The 21192-nt window shown below is 45.0% G+C and overlaps 2 protein-coding genes across 3 annotated transcripts in view; one reads left to right on the forward strand and one right to left on the reverse strand.

Annotated features, from left to right (window-relative positions):
* Positions 1-2674: 2674 nt before the first annotated feature.
* LOC116941528 (chymotrypsin-like elastase family member 2A) overlaps positions 2675-21192 on the forward strand; it is a 41879-nt gene continuing 23361 nt past the window's right edge. Inside the window, exon 1 of one of the 2 annotated variants that reach the window (XM_076066644.1) lies at positions 2675-2844. In XM_076066644.1, coding sequence (XP_075922759.1) covers positions 2802-2844 — 43 coding nt within the window. In that variant the 5' untranslated portion in view covers positions 2675-2801. Of the gene's footprint in view, positions 2845-2867; positions 6785-21192 lie in introns of those variants that run through there. The other variant, XM_076066643.1, reaches the window with a different exon arrangement.
* LOC116941529 (chymotrypsin-like elastase family member 2A) lies at positions 9790-20256 on the reverse strand. Its single transcript, XM_032952676.2, has 8 exons — positions 20150-20256; positions 17461-17555; positions 16314-16411; positions 15229-15357; positions 13198-13334; positions 12699-12841; positions 11822-11974; positions 9790-11240 (listed from the first exon to the last, which is right to left on the reverse strand). The coding sequence occupies exons 1-8, from the start codon at positions 20187-20189 to the stop codon at positions 11136-11138; spliced, it is 900 nt and encodes a 299-aa protein (XP_032808567.1). The 5' UTR covers positions 20190-20256; the 3' UTR covers positions 9790-11135.

A 21192-nucleotide genomic window follows, 5' to 3' on the forward strand; every position in this document is an offset into this window, starting at 1 on the left:
CTTTCCATTGTCCTGGCCTGCTCTATCCACCAAATGACTCTCCCATAACACTCTTGCCCTCACCCTGTAGTTGTCTCTATAATGGTCTAAGCTTTCCTGGGCCGATAAATGCCTTCCCCCTGTCCCCATTTTGTTATCGAAATCCCACCTTTCCATCACCTATTCTTGCATTGGTCGCTACACAGCCCTGTCGCTTTTCCAGGGACTGGAAACAACTGGACCATGATGCATTCCATTAGAATATCCGGTCATCATCAGCGTGTCTAAGTCCTGCATCGACGGGTTGATTCCTTTGCAGCTCAATGAGAAAATAACATTCATGCTGTTCTTGATGAACTCGTGCCCATCCGAAGAAGCACAAAAAGAACAGGGAAAGCATGCAATAATTGACTGCCACCGGAGATGGCTGTAGTGTCTTTGTAAGAGAGATGGTTTCGAGACTGTCCTACTTGCCTACAGAGCCACCTGCAGATCTGCCAATTGCCTCATTATTGAGTCTCGCAGATCGTTCTATGCTCTGAATGTAAAGGAGTCGGCTCGCAACCCCCGTGCTCTGTCGTAAATCGCGAAGGATCTGCTGCACTCCAAACACCCATCAACCAGTCAACCCGGTCTGTGCAAAGTACTTGCGATGTTCTTAGCCAATAAATAGTGACGATCAAAATGGCAGTTTCTAACTTGAAGGAAATGCATTCTCCCATTCTGCCATTTGAGTTTGTTCAACCTGGAACCAATGCAAAAGTCAAAACCCTGGCATCAACGTCGGTGGCAGAGGTGTCGATGATCATCGCACAGTACGCCAAATAAGATGTTGCCGCTCGATTACATCCACACGCCGAGTCTCAAATAATGCTCAGACGTGCTTTAGCCGTTGATTATCCACCTGGCAAATCTCTGTTTCACAGACTGGTTAAAAATGGCGGAGGTAACCCCGCTCCTGAAAAAAGTTGGCTTGAGCCATAGTGACCCCAGAAACGATTGCCCAATTTCAAACATGAGTACGATTTCAAAGCACATAGAACACCTTTGTCTGAAGCGGTTACTTCCCCACATCGCTGTGACAGACAATCAACCCATTTCAGTCGAGGTACCGGAAGTTCCACAGCACTGAGAGGGCTCTATTAAAGATCACTGAAGATCTCTACAGGACATGTATGACCGGTGCACCACTGTGTTGGCTGGCCTTAATGTCTGAGGCATCTTCGAAACCATAGAGCAGCTATGATCAAGTTTTGTTATATTGATTACGGCACTAGAGTGGATTCATTCATTCCCCTATTTCCAATCACAGTTCGTCAAGCTGGGTGACAAACAGTCATCACCTTTGCCATACCTAGTTGACATACCACCAGGGGTCCATCTTCGGGCCCTTCCTATTTTCAACATATGTCTTTCCGATCGCAGATGTCATATCCTCGCATCTTATCAAGTTCCATCAATATGCTGATGCTACATAATTGTACATCACAGTGAAGTCAAAGTTAGACATGAAGAGCCTCAATAACCTCGAAGATTGCATATTAGTGGTGCATGTGGTTTTCACAAAACCAGTTGCTGCTTAATCCATGAAAATCGGAGGTTCTGCTGATTGGCACTCAGGCTCAGGCGAAAACATTTGTGGGAGGATCAGTTGTGGCAGTCGCAGATGCCGTTAGTGAGTTTTCTATTTATTTAAAGAGGCTCGGCAATATACTCAAGCAGAATGTCGTTTGACCACAAGGTGCAAAATATAGTCGGGTCCTGCAAATTTCATATGAAGGCTCACCGACACATTCGACTACTATTGAGTCATAACATAGACAGTATGATGGTGTGTAGCACAGTATCGACAAGGCTCAATTATTGCAACTCACTACTCTACGAGATGTCTGGCAAAAAAAATAGTAAGCTGCAGTGTGTACAAAATGCTTTGGCACGTGTTATGATGGATACTGCAAGATCCGACCATGTATGTCCAGTGTTCACTGAGTTGCAGTGGCTTCCAGTTGCCCAACGAATGCATTATAAGGTCGCATTCATTCCACACAAAGTGCTTTCCATAAAATAACCACAATGCCTTGCTGATGTCAAGGAGCAAAAAAAACAGCACGCAAACTTCAGTCATCTTCGCAGAGGCTTTTGGCTAACCATCAAACAAAGACGGCCACTGAATTGCTTGCCTTCAGATGCCCATCTGCATACATCTGGTATGCTCTTTCTTCGATGTTAGGAAATCACGGGAGCAAGGCACTTTTAAGTCTAGTTTGCAAACTCATGTGTTTAGAACTGCGTTGTGTGTTTAGTTTGTTGTCCTCCCGCACCTCCAATTGGCATGGTCTTCTACGTTCTGTGCAAAAGAAGTTCAACATACATACATCTCTGTGGCTCATTCCGGGCCCTCCCATGGCCATTCTGAAAAACTCTGTCGCGACCTATTGTAAAACCTTCATTTTTACATGACTATCGGCTCTTCTATTCCCACTGTCCCTCCTGTAAGGTACTCACACAGGCACTACCGTGGCCGCACCCTTTGACCACACTGCAATATCGCTCCCTTACTGACAGACTAATGCCCGATTGTCGGCCGGTGCTGAGTTCACTGATGCATCACAGAGATATCTGCCGCTGGGGATCCCCGTGGCTGGACGGTCAAAGGGTGTTCTGCCTCACGGCAGGTGTTCTGCCCCATGACAGGTGTGGGGGTGTGTGTACACAGGAATTTCCTGTTTGGAGGTTGAGTTTGGTCACGTGACCAGGAAGTTACGATTGAAGATTCCCTCTCAGCCACGCAGCAGGGTGCCAGATATTACACAGAGTACAACATGGTGGCAACTGTTCATTGTGGGACTTTAAGAAGCATTGTCTGTAAGTTCGTTTATGTTCGTATAATACTGGGAATGCTGTTATAATGTTAGAATGACCGTTATAATGTTCTAAATGCCTTTATAATGCTGTTGAGTTGTTATGATAAATATGAGGCCTAGTTAACAACGAAGCCTGCCACTTGCCTTATTGTGAATGTTACTTGTAATTGAAAAAGTCGAGTCAGACTCGTACCCATGTAACCTTATTGCGATCTTGCGAGCAAGGATGACGAAATATCTCATCCATAGTTCAGTGTTATGTGTGGTGCTGTACATTTAGGCTGCAGTATGGTGATTACACGATGTGCCCTTACTTAACACAGTAGCTTATTCACTTGTATGGCTATTCAGTACTAATGTAGGTGTCTGATCCATCTAGGATCTGGTGTTGAGTTTCCTGTTATCTAAGAAAATGTTATGATGCTGTCGTGTTTATTCATTGTATTGATATTTCCAAGTATTAACAGATGCTGTATTTGTGCTGTGTTTTTGCCATCAATTTTACCTCGTTCAATTCATGAATATGTTTGGAATCGGATGTTCATCCTTGCTCTGAAGGTTTAATGAATGCGAGGTTATCTACTCGGATAGTGGTGCAACGCAGCGCACAGCGAGGCCGAGACAGTAAAAAGACAGTCTTCTTGGAGCTCCCAACCAGCCAGCTCCTCAGGCTTGGAGCTCTCAAGCAGCCAGATCTGCAGCTAGTCTACATTATATTTGTGTTGCAAGCATCGCGGCGTGGAAAGCCACAGTTCAACAGGGAGAGATACTGAAGCAAGTGATTTAAGCAATACAGGACCTCCCATCTTGCCTCAAGAGGACCAAGGAAGTTCAAGGCCACAAAGAGAGGTCAGGCTGACACAAAGGGCCTTGGAAAGCTATGGTGCTGAGAAGCAAGACCTTGATGCCAGGATAGAAAGGGCATGGGACCGGGTTGAAGCAGATATATCTGAAGCTCAAAACACCTCAGACACAGTGGCCTCAATTCAGCGGGCCATACAGCGAGTGAAGGTGAGCAGTTCAAGCTACAAGCTGCTGGCAAATAAATACATCTTCCTCCTGAAGAAGGTGAAAACATACGAGGACATCGAGGGAGTGCGCATGCAAGAGCACTTCCTTGAACTGCTCGATGATAATGTGCAGGCAGTGATACAAGACGTGTCGCAGGGACATGCTGAGAGTCCACAAGGTTCGCGATCAACGCAATGAACCTCACGCCACTCCCTATGCCGAGTGACTCGACCTAGGATGGGTCATCGTAGGTGATGTCTGTCTCGATGGAACACACAAACCAGACCACATTAGCACATTCAGAACAAGTGTGCTCACGAATGGACGCACGTCACTCTTCAAACCGTGCCCCAACCACTTCACGCTGAAAGAGAAACACGAAGAGAAAACTCAATGCTGTACCATGCAGATCTACAAAGAAACCACCATGGTCACCACGACTTCGCTTGTTCATCCACCGTCTTCACTGGATTTTGTTCCTCCACGTTTTTCCAAGCCAGTCCTGACTGACAAGAAGAAGACTAAGCTGAAGCTGCTGCTTGTTGCTCTGCAGGCCGTGGCCTCTCCGTTCCTAGACCCGGAGCTGTTGTCCGAGTGAGAATCCTGGAAGGAGTTCCACGGCAAGGCCCCACAACCAGAACATACCATCCAAAGGCTTAAGCTGTGTGGAGCAGTTTTAGCTACAGCAGTGGTGGAACTGATCTTAGACGAATTGGTCATTAAACTGGATGCGGTAAAGTTCTACACGAAAAGTAACGTCGTTCTGGGCTACATAAACAACCAAACCAGAAGGTTCAACGCCTACATCAGCAACAGGGTGGAACGCATCAGGAGATCGACTCAGCCAGAACAATGGAATGACGTTCCAACTGAACAGAATCACGCAGATCTCGCAACTAGGTCTGCCCCTGCATCTCTGCTGAAGCAAACCATCTTGCTGACGGGTCCAGTGTTCCTCTTACGACGTGACGGTGGCCCAGGTACTACCAATGAGACTTTTGGACTCGTAGAGCCCTAGTCAGACAAGGAGATTTGTCCTCAAGTGACAACCTTGGTCACAAATGTGCGACCAAGAAGTCCACTGAGTCCACACCATTTTTAATATTTCTCGAAATGGACGACGATCGTGCGAGCGATAGCACATCTAATGCATATTGCAGACTGCTTCCATCACCCGATGAGAGGCACCACTTGTAGCTGCAATGGGTGGCATCACTGCACAGTGCCACGCACTGAAGATGAACTTTTCAGAGCAAGGAAATGAATATTCCGCTGTGTGCAACAGGCAGCTTATGCAAGTGAGATCAAGTCCATCAGCAAGGGAGAAGACCTTCCTCGGGTCAGCACCCTCAGGAAGTTAAACCCCAGGATGGACAAAGACGGCTTGCTCAGGATCGGTGGTCGGCTAGGGAATGCAAAATTAGATGAGAATGAACGAAACCCCCTCATAATCCCAAGCCAGAGCCACATCTCAATTTTACTTGTGCAATACTACCACGAGAAGGTCAAGCACCAAAGTCGGCACTTCACAGAAGGAGCAATCCGATCTGCAGGGTTGTGGATCGTTGGAGCAAAGAGGTGCATCACCAGCACAATCCACAAGTGTATTAGGTGTTGCAAGCTACGTGGAAAACAGGAAGAACAGAAAATGGCAGACCTCCCAGCCGATCGACTAAGTATGGAACCTCCTTTCACCTCTGTAGTGATCGACGTGTTCGGACCGTGGACAGTCATCTCCCGTCGCACCAGAAAAGGGCTTGTGAACAGCAAACGTTTGGCAGTGCTGTTCACCTGTATGAGTACACGAGCAGTGCACATCGAAGTAATCAAATCCATGGACTCTTCGAGTTTTATAAATGCACTCCGGAGGTTCTTCGCCATCAGAGGGCCAGCCAAGCAACTCCATTCTGATTGTGGAACCAATTTCACTGGAGCATGTAAAGAGCTTAAGATCTATACGGAAAATGTTGAAGGTCATTCTTTAGGGAAATTCCTTAGTGACCAAGGCTGCACATGGATCTTCAACCCTCCTCACTCTTCGCATATGGGTGGAGTCTGGGAACGCATGATCGAGATTGCTCGACACATTCTCGACTCCATGCTGTGTGATGTCAGGTCCACACAGCTCTCTCACAAGGTCTTGACCACTCTCATGGCCGAGGTCTCAGCTATAATTAACTCAAGACCCCTGATCCCCATCTCAACCGACCCAGAGTCACCATTCATATTGACTCCTGCTCCACTTCTTACCCAGAAGACAGATGTGCTCACAGCACCCACTGAGGAGGTCAGCACTGCAGACCTCTACAGACGTCAATGGAGGCAAGTGCAGAGCTTCATTAACACGTTCTGGCGTCGCTGGAAAAACGAGTACCTTACGACACTCCAAGTGCGCAGCAAGTGGCAGTCTAACAGACCAGACATCCGAGAAGATGACCTCGTCCTACTGAAGGACAACCAAGTCAAATGGAATGAGTGGCCAATGGGCCTTATCCTCAAGACTATTCCTAGTGCCGATGGAAAAGTTCGAAAGGTCGAGGTTATAATTGCGAAGCAAGGTGTCGTTAGGACTTTCGTCAGGCCCATAGTTGAGACAGTACTGCTTTTCTCTCACAAAGATATGGACAAATAAGTTGACCCATTGAACTTTGTTATACATTTGTTTATGAGATAGAAAATAAATGGTGGTATCTCCTAGATACTAGACGGGGAGTGTTCTGCCTCACGGCAGGTGTGGGGGTGTGTGTACACAGGAATTTCCTGTTTGGAGGTTGAGTTTGGTCACATGACCAGGAAGTTACGATTTAAGATTCCCTCTCAGCCACGCGGCAGGGTGTCAGCCATTACACAGAGTACAAAATGTGGCACAAAGAGCATCCCCGTGAAGACATATGCAACTGTTCATTGTGGGACTTTAAGAAGCATTGTCTGTAAGGTCGTTTATGTTCTTATGATACTGGGAATGCTGTTATAATTTTATAACAAGCCTTATAATGCTGTAAATGCCTTTATAATGCTGTTAAATTGTTATGATAAATATGCGGCCTAGTTAACAACGAAACCTGCCACTTGCCTTAATGTGAGTGTTACTTGTAATTGAAAAAGTCGAGTCAGACTCGTACCCATGTAACCTTATTGCGATCATGAGAGCAAGGATGACGAAATATCTCATCCACAGTTCAGTGATATATGTGTTGCTGTAAATTTAGGCTACAGTATGGCGATTACACGATGTGCCCTTAACACAGTAGCTAATTCTCTTGTATAGCTATTCAGTACTAATGTAGGTGCCTGGTCCATCCAGAATCTAGTGTTGAGTTTCATGTTATCAAAGACAATGTTAAGATGCTCTAGTGTCCATTCATTGTATTGATATCTCCAAGCATTACCAGATGCTGTATTTGTGCTGTGTTTTTCCCATCAGTTTTACCTCGTTCAATTAATTAAATATGTTTGGAGTCGGATGTTCACCCTGGCTCTGAAAGTTAATTGAATGCGAGGTTATCTACTCAGATAGTGGTGCAACGCAGCGCACAGCGAGGCCGAGACAAAGGGTGCCACGAAATGTGTGACATGGGAGATATTCATATTAAGTAATGCTGATTGTTGGAAATTACACAGTCCTATGATGGAGACCCACAGTATGACCACTGTTGACTGTATGCAAAGTTATGTTCAGAAACATATTAAATCTTTATTTTGACTGGAGAAATCTGATGAGCAGTGAAGCTCTTTTTAATGTTTATCAGTCATTGACATATGAGAACAAGATAGAAAAATGTTGAGCAAGTTACTCTTAAATACAAATAACGTATCGAAGTACAAATTAACACAGATACATATGTAGAGTAGTGGTCGGTGACGTTACGTCACGCTCACCTTCCTTCTGCAATGACGTCACAGGAAGTGACGTCAGGCGGATCTTCCGGTATGATGACGTCATGGGAAGCGATGTCGTACACAGGGGGCTGGGCGGTGATATGTCCCCCTGGGGTTCTTAAGCTGGAACCCGTGACATGAGCGGGGTCGTCGTGAGAGCCGGAAATGGGAGTGGGTGGAAGTCGGGACCCAGGGTAGGGTAGGCTAGCAAGAGGCTAGAGTGGCTGCTTCACCCGGCCGGCCGATGTTGGTTTTTCCCTCGGCCGGTGCAGTGGGAAGAGCCCGGGTAGTGTGTGTGTGTGTTAGGGACTCCCAGTACCCTATCCCTGGGGAGATATATATTAGCCCATGCCAACATAGGCGTAAGCCCCTAAATAACCCCAGGCGTAAGCCCCTAATAAACCCTGGCGTAAGCCCCTAAGAAGATCTGCCTCCAAGTCATTTGCACCATCACACATACATTACATTCCTGCAGGTTTCTCAAGACCAAATGCAAGCTTGGACTCTACCCGGCCAAACTCCACTCATTAAACTGGAGGGGGAATTGACAAAACGTGGACACTGTGGGTTCTAATTCCGTTTTTTTTTATAGATGACGTAAGTATATAAATGTGTCGTTAAACTCGCCACCACCCGACAGCCAGTTAGTAAGGGTTGTCCTGTAAACAGAACAAGCCAATGCATCACTGGTACAGCACACCGGTGTGTTGGAGAGCCAAGCCACTGCATTAACAAACTTACTACGACGTTTCGCCAGTAATTACAACTAGCTTCATCAGGCGACAGCCAGGTTTGTGTAGAAGTCCACCTTTTTAACGACAGATTTATATATCTACGCGATCCAACCCAAAAACCTGTATTATGGATGCTATTGGTCGCGAAATCCTACGTGTTAAACTGACTCTGGGCTCTACCGCCGTCTCCTGGCCAGTCGGGGTATGGCACCTCGACGCACATTGGAAGGATGTTTTGCAACATTTGCGTGGGCCACCAATCCTAAATAAATGTCAGCAAGTACGTGATGCATTGTTATAATCTTGTTTGAATGGTCAGTAATGAGTGGTGAGTGACGAGGATTAGGTGAGTCATACGTGTTCAGTCGTGTTTGGTGAGTGAAAGTTGGAAGTGGAAGGAAGCAGCCTTCACGTTGCCCACTCTGTTAAGTGAGAAATAACAACGAATGCCATCAACGCGGCGACCGAACGAGTTATCAGCCTCCAGCGCAACGACACAAGCCACGCCAACGGCCCCGTTCATGGCCAAACAACGTGCATAGATAGGCCCTGAGACAGGTACCCTCCAACTGTACATTGAGGGAAGTGCGAGTATCTCGCGAACACAATGAACAAACATATTGATGTCCTGACGCTGCAAGAAACCCATGTCTTCGCTGCCCTACATATATCACCACGAGTAAGTAGTGAGTGGGAGTGATAGCACAGTGGTTAGTGTAGTGCACTCTGTATGTATGTTTAACTTATTTCGTACCGTACGTAGCCAACAGAGCTAATCAAAGGTGCTCTGTATCCGGCGAAGCTAGTTCTATTCCCGCTCACGACCAATATCAGTGGCGAATACCTGAACCGGCCCAGGATCGCGCATAGGTCGACCGTGCCTCAATTGATTACCTACTTCTTTGTGGAAACATTGTCACTAGCGAGACAAAGGCAGCCAGGCATGTTACTGGCCCTATCAACCCCTCGAGTGCCTTCAGAGGTGCATGCTTAAAGCACTTGCCCCAACAGACTAAGGCTACATGGGCGATCTTTGGTCAGTGGTGAGTCTAGTGAATGTAGGTTTTGGGTGATTGGAAGTTGAGTGATGAGTGCTGAGTAACGAGTGTTTGGTGGTGTCAGATGTGAGATGATTAGCACAGTTCGCTATGTATGGTGTTCGAAATAGGTTCAACATACGTACATCCATATATAATAAGTTCAACATACGTAAATGCAATACGTCAAGCAAGTTGTGAGTGCCTGTATGTTATGACAGCCAGGTGAATGGTGTGTGGTAAATGTACCAGGCAATGAAACAAATCAGATACTTTATTTTGTACTTCAAATGTTTATTTTACACCAACCCAAACATTCACCAATAACATTATCAATCCACAGTACAGTATTGTTAATTCATAAACCACATCGGACACATTAAGCATTATGAAACGAGTCTTCATCACCCTGCATTAACCTGCTTCCCACAATACACCACGATACTGCGTGACCCAAACACTACTAAATTATAATGGACGGAATTGCACAAATGCTACATTGGCCTGACCAATATTAAAGTAATATAATGGCCTGTATAATGCTAAACTGTACACGTGTAACAGTGACATTATTTCGGTAGTCCAAAGATGCATGCCTTTAAAGGTCGTCCCATGAGCTTGTTTTTCCAATCATTGCTGGATGAATTGTCACCAAAATGTCAGTCCCTGAATAGATAGTTCAGAGGTAGCTTTGATCTGCAGGATCAGTCTCAAATGATTGTGTTTAATCCTCCCCCACTGTCCAATCGCTTTGTCCTACTGTACAGTCTTAGCCATCACCTACAATGAAGGCCAGATTTTACAGATGTCAGCCATGTCTCCGTTATGCTGAAATATCCGACTTAAAACCATCACATGTTTGTAGGTATAACATCTTAACATACATTGCTGTTGTTATATTAGTGTCATTTGTATTTCAGAAAACAAATATATATTTTTTATTTTTTTGATAAAAAGTACAATTCATAGCGTACTATATGTCCATTTTTATAGGAGAGTGATGCTTTGAATATGGCGTGGAGGCTAACACGTTTTTAAAAATAAACTCCACCAGCAAATTGAGCTCTGTTTCTGGATCCTCTTTGTAATGCCACGCAACCAGATTATGCATGAGTCGGGAGACTGAACACAACGCAGAACATCACACGGCCCCAGGTAATATCTGCCTGGTGGAGCATTAGCAGATCCGGTACACTTAAGATCACATTACAGTATTTGGAAATCGAGTCAATAATTTGCTAATTATGGATTTGTAATCAGTCGTACCATACAATATATGCAATATTGTTTAACATTGTCTTCACAAAGGGAGAAAAAATTTAAACTTACTATAAAAATAGCGGTTCATTATGGAACGTTACTTTAAAAAGATGTTTTAAAATAGTATAGCACTGGCAGTACAGTATGCATGTTGGTATGACAAAAATGTATTGTTTCACATGTGATCTAAATGCCAAGTTGTTATAGTGTCATTAACACTGGTAATGTCTGCCATGGCCACACAAACTCACTGCATCAAACCACCCATCCTATGCTCACATGTCCAGTCCCACATTAAAAAAGGCAATACCCGTAACAATAAACTGTAATTCTAGTATTAGCGGTAGCATTGATGTAAAGAGCATGATGCTTTAAGCCTGCGGCTTGTTGAATGCGGCAATTGTGGCATTAACTCCGCTGTTGACACTCTGCTCTCCCTCGGCGATCTTCGGAGCTTCACGGTACACGCTCATGACCTGCGGGAGAAATCGGGAATGGGTGGTGTTTGAACGTCAGTACCTATAGATAAACGAACATGATAGCAATCATACATGGCCGATACCAGCCACACCGATGACTCATGCAAATCCCACCTTTGCATTGTGATCAATAAAGAAAAAGGACATCACACCTTTCCATCACTTATGCTAGTGCACCGTCAAAACTTGAGCGCCAAGGTTGACGAGTCTTATCACCATCTTGTGGTTTTCACATTGGGTTTCTGACCACTGAATTCCACTTTCAACGCCTGCCTTGATAACATGTCCATTTCAATCCTCCACATATGCCCCATCCATGAAACGTTTCCCTGATTAATTACAAGGTTCAAGGTTAAGTGACATCTACATAGATCTTTACAACAATATCAACATTGACAATGATAATGACATAAGAGCAATAACAATAATCACATTGACAGTGACGTGTTATTGAAAATGCTTTTTACTGTACCATTTGTATGATAATGACAATGACATTGCTACAGTAAGAGCATCAATATTGACATTGCCAGCGAGATCATGGTACGAACGTTGACATTGACAGCGTTGGCACTCACGTTGCTGATCCAGCTGTTGTAGGCTGATACGCGGGTGAACACAGTGGGCTTGCGGACTGTGTTGCAGCCCAGAGATGAGACGTAGCTGGTGATTCCCTGCACCACCCAGGCATTGTCTGACTGCTGGCAGTTCAGTGGACCACCTCCATCACCCTGTGATGCATAGAAGAGGATACACATGCAACCACGTTAACTGGGTAAAGCATAAACGGGATATGGTGGTGGGTGCAGGAGCTTGCAAGTACAGGGAAATGGAGCGGTGTCTGGATGAGCAAACTTTTCAAATACGCTTTAGTACCGTGATGCTGAGTAACAGAGTAAAATCACACAACCCTAAGGCCTGATTCCTCCCATCACTTGAAACGCCTTTCTGTGTCTAGCCCCACACTGCTCTGGTCGCTAGACACACGTGGCAGGGTCTAGCAAAGTCAAACTATGATAAGTGACAAAATCAATATGCACCCTGTTGGCTCTGGCATTAATTTATTCAATATTTGTATTCCTTCTGCTATTTATTGATTGAATGTAGTCATGCAAAAACTTATTCGGAATAATTTTAGTCAAATCATTGTCGCCGGATTTCATTTGGTCATTCTGTTAGTCTAGGCAACTAAAGCAGTCACTATTTGTCCAGTCTGAGTTAATAATTATTGTGCTGGGATGTGCGCCGCCCCCTCCGCTCCCCCAACATTACCAGGTCAGCCAATCAGTGATGCCAGTGGTCACAGTCATCACCATGCTTGGGGATTGTTGTCCACTCATTGACATTGTTGACTAAATTCAGATTTAAAAGAAACATTTTGTTGATAACTATTCTCATTAGTAAATTTAGTCAAATAATTGAGGCAGGTTGGCTCGCGTTGAACTCCATACGCACAGAGCACGCAGAGCGGGTGCTGCCCCCTGCGCAGATCACGCTGCTCCTCAGGCTGCTCCCCCACCAGCTGGGTTGGCTGCACGTCGCGTAGTCGACCACGGGCAGGCTGGCCTGCTGCAGGGCGCTGGGGAAGGGGCCGCTGGCTGCTCACGCGCACAGACAATGTGGAAACGGAGAGCATTGGTGAAAGCATCGGAGTTGTGTGGCGTTAGCAGGTGCTCCCCAAGCGAACCATTGGTGTCTCCATGTTCAATATGCAAAAGGCACATAGCATCACAGCCCGCCTACTCGCATTCTAATGACTCCATACAGAGTTGTGTTCATTCTGAAGACTACAGAAAGATGAAGGGCTCAGTCAACCCTCTACTGTGATTTGTGACAGTTTCTCAGCCAGAATCATCTCGTTAACGTGGATGGCCAATTGACACATTGGGCTTAAATCACTTCCCATAACTCTGCCTCCTTTGTGTTTAATGGGGACCGAGTGAACGGTACTCACTGTCGAGAGAACCCCAGCCCGTGACGTAGCACGGGTAGTTGTTGGGCAGGATCTGGTTGGCGCTGGGCAGGCAGGCGAGGCGCACCTTGCTTGTGAGGGTCACGGGCGATGCAATCTTGAACATGGCGATGTCGTACCTGTGGGGGATCGAGATGGGCAGCTGTGAAGCAACGCTCAATACCAGTGACGGATTGGGACTAAAAATCGGCACAGGCATTTGTAAACAAACCGGACCAATATTTTTTTCCTCTATATTTTCTATATCTTTTTTTGTTTGCATTTTGACTGCTTGTGTTGTGGTTATTGCAAACATGATGCCTTGAATAAAGGTCTCAGTTTTTGTGCCAGTTAAAAGGGTAAAACCTATTCCTATATCTTGTTACTGGCAAAGGAGGTCTCATAATATAAATGCTCACCCCGAGCCCTCAATACTCTGATAGTGCGCTGTTTTTGAGTTGTACGCCTTTTGGCGTCTTCTGGTTCAACACCAATGGAGACTAGGCTCTAAGAAAAGCTGTCTCGGGTGTGGACCAATCAAATTCAAGGACAGTGCATATTATTATCAGAGTTGTCTTTTTTGTTTGCATTTTGACTGCTTGTGTTGTGGTTATTGCAAACATGATGCCTTGAATAAAGGTGTCAGTTTTTGTGCCAGTTAAAAGGGTAAAACCTATTCCTATATCTTGTTACTGGCAAAGGAGGTCTCATAATATAAATTCTCACCCCGAGCCCTCAATACTCTGATAGTGCGCTGTTTTTGAGTTGTACTCCTTTTGGCGTCTTCTGGTTCAACACCAATGGAGACGAGGCTCTAAGAAAAACCGTCTCGGTTGTGGACCAATCAAATTCAAGGACAGTGCATATTATTATCAGAGTTGTCTTTTTTGTTTGCATTTTGACTGCTTGTGTTGTGGTTATTGCAAACATGATGCCTTGAATAAAGGTGTCAGTTTTTGTGCCAGTTAAAAGGGTAAAACCTATTCCTATATCTTGTTACTGGCAAAGGAGGTCTCATAATATAAATGCTCACCCCGAGCCCTCAATACTCTGATAGTGCGCTGTTTTTGAGTTGTACGCCTTTTGGCGTCTTCTGGTTCAACACCAATGGAGACTAGGCTCTAAGAAAAGCCGTCTCGGGTGTGGACGAATCAAATTCAAGGACAGTGCGTATTATTATCAGAGTTGTCTTTTTTGTTTGCATTTTGACTGCTTGTGTTGTGGTTATTGCAAACATGATGCCTTGAATAAAGGTGTCAGTTTTTGTGCCAGTTAAAAGGGTAAAACCTCTTCCTAAACCGGACCTAATTATGGCTCTGGACAATATTCTTTTGTTTAATGGGCTGGGGGACAAACTGTATACTTGAAGCTAGATTTGCGATGTGACGTATTCGTTTAATTTTGCCGTGTGATCTCATTGGCCCATTTGGGCTGGTACAAAAAACAAACGAACTGGTGAAGAATAATATTTTGGGCTGCCAAATATCTGATTTAATGCCAACTAAGCAATGGATCTTACACATTCGAGGTAAGAACATTTTTAGATTTTTTTTCTTTTTACTCTGAGAACATTTGCTATTTCTCCACACAGTCCGGCTCACCGGCCCTCAGAATGGACCGGCCCACTGAGCATTTGCCCGGAATTATGCCCTATGGCCAGTCTGGGCCTGCTCCCCATCCAACATACCCCATGCAATTGGGGTTCAGCGTTGTGCAGATAACGCTCCTCTAACCGTGGTGATGTGGGGGACCAATATTGTAGATGATATTATCTGCTAATTTAGTCCTATTATTTTCGGAATAAAATTGCAGCTAATCATGTATAATCGAAAGAATACGGCCACGGATAATAGGAGTTTTTGCAGACCCTATAGTTCCTGTATGGATGCCTCTGTATGCATGTCTGTTTTTCTATTTATAGTGTATGTGTTTTGTCTGTTTGTCTAAATGACACTTTATGTTTGTATTTTTTATCTCTCCATGGCAATTCTATCACGGTGTCACACAAATCAGTGTGTGTGTTTGCGTTCTCACCCATTTGTTGGGATGCTGGGATTCCAGTAGGTATGCCAGACGGCCAGGCTCAATGGAGGGGTGATCTCCCCCGGCTCGGTTGTGGACACACTGTGCTTTCCCAACACCACCCTGTAGCTGTAGCCATTCCTGCACGTTGTGGTGAATGTGGGGAGATAACAGAGCAACGGGCGGTCTTAATCACTTAAATCTGTAAACATTTCAGTGAGGAATTACTAAACAGAAATTGTGCGAACTTGATTGGTTGCTTTCGTGACTGCAGGAATTACTCTGGTTTTTTCGGTAAAGTCACGTAGAAATTATAAAAAAAAATATATATAATAGCATACGACGTTTCGATTGCAACACAAGCAATCATCATCAGGTACAGAAGAGCTAAATTTAAGAGAGAGAGGAAACATATAACCGCATATATATACAAACCTTAAGTAGAGGGAATTAACACAGACACACCAGGGGACACAGAGAGAGACGGAGCAACACTAAATCAAACAGGGTTTAGCAAAATTTGGAAACTATATAAAGCAACACAGACGGTCGGTTAAAACACAATTAACACATGGTTTGGTAGATTACACTATTTCAAAGATTGCTCAATTGTAAGTTCAGTGTGAAATTTAAGAGAGAATACAGACCGCAAAGAGACATAAGGGGAGAAGCGGGCACACAATGAAGAAGTAAAGCCGCATCTCTGTGCCGACGACTTAAATAGCCAGAGAAGGTGGGACTGGGTTTCAGAGACAATGGGACGAAAAATTATTAGCTCTTCTGTACCTGATGATGATTGCTTGTGTTGCAATCGAAACGTCGTATGCTATTATATAATCTTATTTTTATTATTTCTACGTGACTTTACCGAAAAAAATAAAGTAGAAATTGTGCGATTTACTGCATGGTATTTTCACTGCCACATTGCGGCATCGTGTAAAGGTAATTTATAGAGGCCGCCTCCTTGCTCCCAAGATCGACTGCTCCATCCTTGGTGGCCACAATGTGGTACAGGAAAATACTGTACAGTACCTGGGCCACGATGCAGTTGCACCGCCTGCACACACACTAGCGACTCTACTGGTGCCATGACTCACGTGAAGCAGCTCGCAGAGGTGAGCACCCATTGACGATCAATCAGGGTTCCTCCACAGTAGTTGACCCATCTTCCTCCAGAGTACCTCTGCACGAGCGCCTGCAATGCAAACACAGCGAGATTGGTTGTGGTTACTGTTATTTGTCCAAAACTCCAATTACCGTATTATATCGAATAATACAGTCCTAACTTAGCCCTTGTGTCAATGCACAATGCTGGTTGCGAAGGGGTGTAATCCGGGACTGGTTCAGATATCACTCGCCACATTTGCTGGAAATGGAACCCATGTAGGCTGGTTCGTAGTGCAGTACGTAAACCACTGTGCCTCCGCTCTCCCAACGTACAATCATATTGAGGGACAGTGTGTTGTCCTGGTGTGTTCTGGGACTGTTTCTGTTGTTGTTTTACTGCCTTTCCCAAGCTTGGCAATTGACGTACAAATGCAATATGAACTTTGATACTTTATAAAAAAATAACATGTATATTGAAGGGACCCGACAGTGATGTGATGGTATATTCCTCTCCTGGTATGCGGGAGGTCAGGGGTTCAAACCCAACCCTGACACCTGTACATTTAGAGTGTGCATGTTCTCCTTGTGGTCGTGTGGATTTTATTCCCGGATGCTCAGAGTTATCCCTCCATATTTTAAAACATGCATCTATATTATTTTGCTGATATAAATTTTCACATGATGGGCCACTTTGGTGAGCTATCGTTTCTAAAAAAGAAATAGGTCAGTGGGCTTTATCTGGTAAGATAAAAATATATTTTCGTTTAATTTGTATATATTTTAAAGTGATTTGTTTACCTTTCCTATATTTGCACTCCTGTTGTGTTTTTGCGTTGTGTTGTTGTAACGTTCTGACCTGCCCCTACTGGACATCTGTGAAAAGAGCTTTAAAGCTCATCGGATTCCTCCAATATGAAAACATTCTGATTCACATGCAAAATACAGTGACTGATTCAATCGCATTGGGAAGAGTGGAAGATCTGAACATTTCATGTTACACACATGCAGCCTTTTTGTCAATGCTCCGCTGGATGAGGGCCTCCACGTGGCATATACACCAATGGATGCTGCTGCACTGAGATCGACTGACAATGCAGCGTGTCTCTGTGATGGCTGTTATTCAGCCTCTCCCGTTACCTGCCAAGGCCAGGAGTTGGCACGAGCCTCCACGCCATTCACCACGCGGATCTGGGGATACGCTGCGATCCCACAGCTCTGAGCCGACACCTCAGCTGTGAGGAACAACAGCACACACACAATAGCACACACGCGCAATACTATACACACAAAAGTACACACACACATAAATGTACTCAGGGGTGCAGCTCTGGGGTATGCAGCGTATGCGTCCTATAGGGGGGCCCAGTCGGTCACAAGGAGTCCCGAATAAACAGACGAACAAGTAAAACATGTTACGAACAATTTTGTTATTTTTGTTTACCTGCGGTCTACCATGGACCGAGCCCGATTAACGTTATCGTATCAATGGAGCATTCAGATGCGCGATCCACCGCCTTTGAGGAAATCCTAGAGACCTATACTGATGGGCGGGGATGAAAGCAAGACTCAACGCATGATAATTTCATTGTGAGTATTGTACCTTTACGTTTATTAATACTGTAACTGTGAGACTGTCTTCCTCTAAAACCCAATACACGGTGCAACTGAAATCATATCGAAACAGTGATAGCCTGCGTATTATTGCATACGGGTTAAAAACATCAGTAGCTGTTTCAGTGAGAGTCGGGAGAAAGGAGGGGGGTGTCCACCAGTCGATTCTTGCATACCCCCGTTGAAAGAGGTCGTTGCGTCGGAATACAATAAAAGCGGACTGAAATAAAAGCGGCGCTTAGCCATTCAAAGAAAGGGGAAATTATGGGGGGCGTGGCACTTGCATCGTACTCCAGAGCTTTGGTAATACTGGTAGGAACCTCCTGGTTCCACCAGCCCACAGGGGATTTTTGTGTCCGTCCGTCCGTCGTGCATCCAAAAATGGGAGGGGTGGGGCTGGGTGGAGAGGGGAGGGTGGGGAGGGAGGGGCTGGGTGGGGAGGGGCTGGGTGAGGAGGGAGGGGCTGGGTGGTGAGGGAGGGGCTGGATGGGGAGGGAGGGGCTGGGTGGAGAGGGGAGGGTGGGGAGGAGCTGGGTGGTGAAGTCGGCCACGGCACACACGAGGGGGTGGGTCGCCACCAACCATGTCCGGCCATCTTCACGACAGTTTTTCCTCCACGTGGAGAATCAACAACATGCGTTTGGAGTATGCGGCTGCTCTCAATCTCAACATTATGAGCCGCCAATTCGTGGGTATTGTACTCTTCTTTTTTTAGGAACAGCTTTTTTTTCTCTCCACCATCCCAGGTCCCCACTCGGTCCCCACCCTTCACGCCGGCTTGTGCCCGCCCTCACAGTCGGGCATATTTGCGGAATACACCACGTGGTGCCACCGTTGACCCTGGCCATTGACCGAGCAACCCAACGTTCCTACCAGCTCCCTCCGCAGGAATGTGTTTTTCAAGGACACGCCTGTGAGAGTGACGATGATCGTAAAAAATGCTGTCGACAACGCTATTGTGTATGAAGTCAATAATGTGCCGTTACCATCATGGCTGTCAACCTATACGGTTTACTCCGTATTCTTGTACAGGCAAATTGAGTTATCTCAGGTCCATACGGCATACAGCCGTTTCAATACGGGCAAAAAAAGTGTTTTTGTCTATTTTTTTGTGTTTCTTCCTTGTGATGGGACTGTAGGATGAACGTTGAGATTTTTTAAGGGCACGGGGTGACCAATAAGGTCTGAATTGGTCTGTAACAAGATAGGCACTGATAAAGAGTTGACAGGTGTATAATATTGTAAACCGTTACCGTGAATTATATCGGTTTCACAGTTGCAGTGTAAGATACTATTCTTTTGAAGATATCGGAGCAGACCCACAGACGCGCTTTGGATTGATTATTTTGTAGAATATGTTCCGAATGAATGTCCGTGTATCTGGTTGTTTATTAACATCAATAAAGCCCTGGAACGACTATACACGATTATTCCGCATAATGGTTTAACATTTATATAGCTATCGTTTAAAAGCATCATTATCATGAAGAAATTTGAGCAAACAGCGTATATTTCATATTTTTAATCTGTTAAAAGTGATTTGTATCAAATTGCATAATTAATGGTTAAAGAATAGGATAGCATATATCGCTCTGGTATGTGTGCTATATAATAAGTCTTATTACTGCCTATGATTCAGATCGTTTCCCTGATGGATACATTGATAGTTAATGTTAGGGTTTATATAATCCGCTTGGGAAGTCCTGATGGCATTTTATTGTTCTAAGAATTAATAAGCATAATTTGTTAAAACTGGCTAATGTTGCGAATAATATCGATTATCTAGATGTTATATAGTGATAAGAGATGGTCTCCCCACACGACTGACTGACGATGGGTGCACATGTGTGTGGCGTGGACTGAGAGGTCTCGTATCATATGTACGTTGAACTTCTTTTATGCCGTACGTAGCAAACCGTGATAAACAGAGGTGTGGGGGAAGGAAATCAAACTAAACACGAAAAGCAGTTCTCAAGAAAATGTACAGGTTCAGATTTTGGGCTCAGATTAAAACAGAACCAACCTGAAAGAAGTTCCCGCGACCATCATTATATGTATGATTGACACCCGTCTTCACTGGCAGACCATCATTAAAACAACTAAATGTGCAGCGACCGAACTGGACAAAAGCAGTATGGAAGTGCCATACGAGCATCTTCTAGAATTAAGTCTAGTTCACTTAGCAGCTCAATTTGTCAGCAAGAGCAACACTCACCCGCAACCAGCAGAGCAGCACAGACGAGAAAGGCGAGCATGGTTGATCAATGTCTTGGAGCTTCTTGAAGGCTTGTAGTTTCTTGATCACTGCCGTGTCTCACTACTGGGACCTCTTGGCTTTTATAGAGAATCTGTTGCCCACGTCAGACCTCCAGGAGTAAACAACTCTCAGGCAAAACCGCATGCAATTATTTACGTTTCAAATTAAGGCGTGCCATCGTGTCTGATATTTAGGTGGGTGTCAGCAGGAGAGAAGTGGTGGAATTTAAAGTATTATTTTAGGCGTATAAAACTTTTAGAAATGTTGCAGCATGTGCAAAAAGTTATATTTTTTATGCAAAACACACGCTATCAGAGGATCGCAAGCTAGAATCCTGGTTGGTAGTTTTATAGGCAGATACCCCCCCACCACAGTATGGGGAATATTCAACACTGGCATAGGCCCGCCAGTGGAGGTGAACACTGCCAAACACTGGTTGAACAGGGAGATACTTTCTTTGGCTTTTAGTGATTTGAAATGTAATGCATTAATTTATTTTCCTTATTTTAAGCCCATTGATTACATTATTGAGCTTACTCTTTGGTTCTTTCGGTAAAGTCACGTAGGTAGAAAAAACAATATATCACGCCGTTTTGATTGCAGGCGGAAAAAATATTCCAGCAGTAGAAATGCTGAACTAGGAAGAACACAGCAAGAGAGCTTCTACAACAAGAGGTTATATATGTTGGCCAAGGGCAAGCAGGCGGGGTCCGAGCTGGGAAGGAGTCCCATCCCCGCACGCAAGTATATAGGTTGTGTTAATGGGGGAGATTAGGGAGAGAGAGATTAGGGAGAGATAAAAGCATGTAAAAGTAAATGAGCTTCCGTCGCCGCATAAGTGAACCACCGCAACGGGTGCGGTGGTCGCGCCAGCGAGACACACAGCCCATCACAGAGCCAGAACCATCGATACATCGAGGCTAAGGGAGCAGAGGTGGCCATGTTAGTGAGACCCCAGGCCGTTAATGCAGAGGCACCCAAAAGGGCAATGCAACTCAGAT

This window comes from Petromyzon marinus, chromosome 12, assembly GCF_048934315.1.
Source record: "Petromyzon marinus isolate PM22_M1 ecotype Great Lakes invasive population chromosome 12, UKy_Petmar_22M1.pri1.0, whole genome shotgun sequence".
NCBI lineage: Eukaryota > Metazoa > Chordata > Hyperoartia > Petromyzontiformes > Petromyzontidae > Petromyzon > Petromyzon marinus.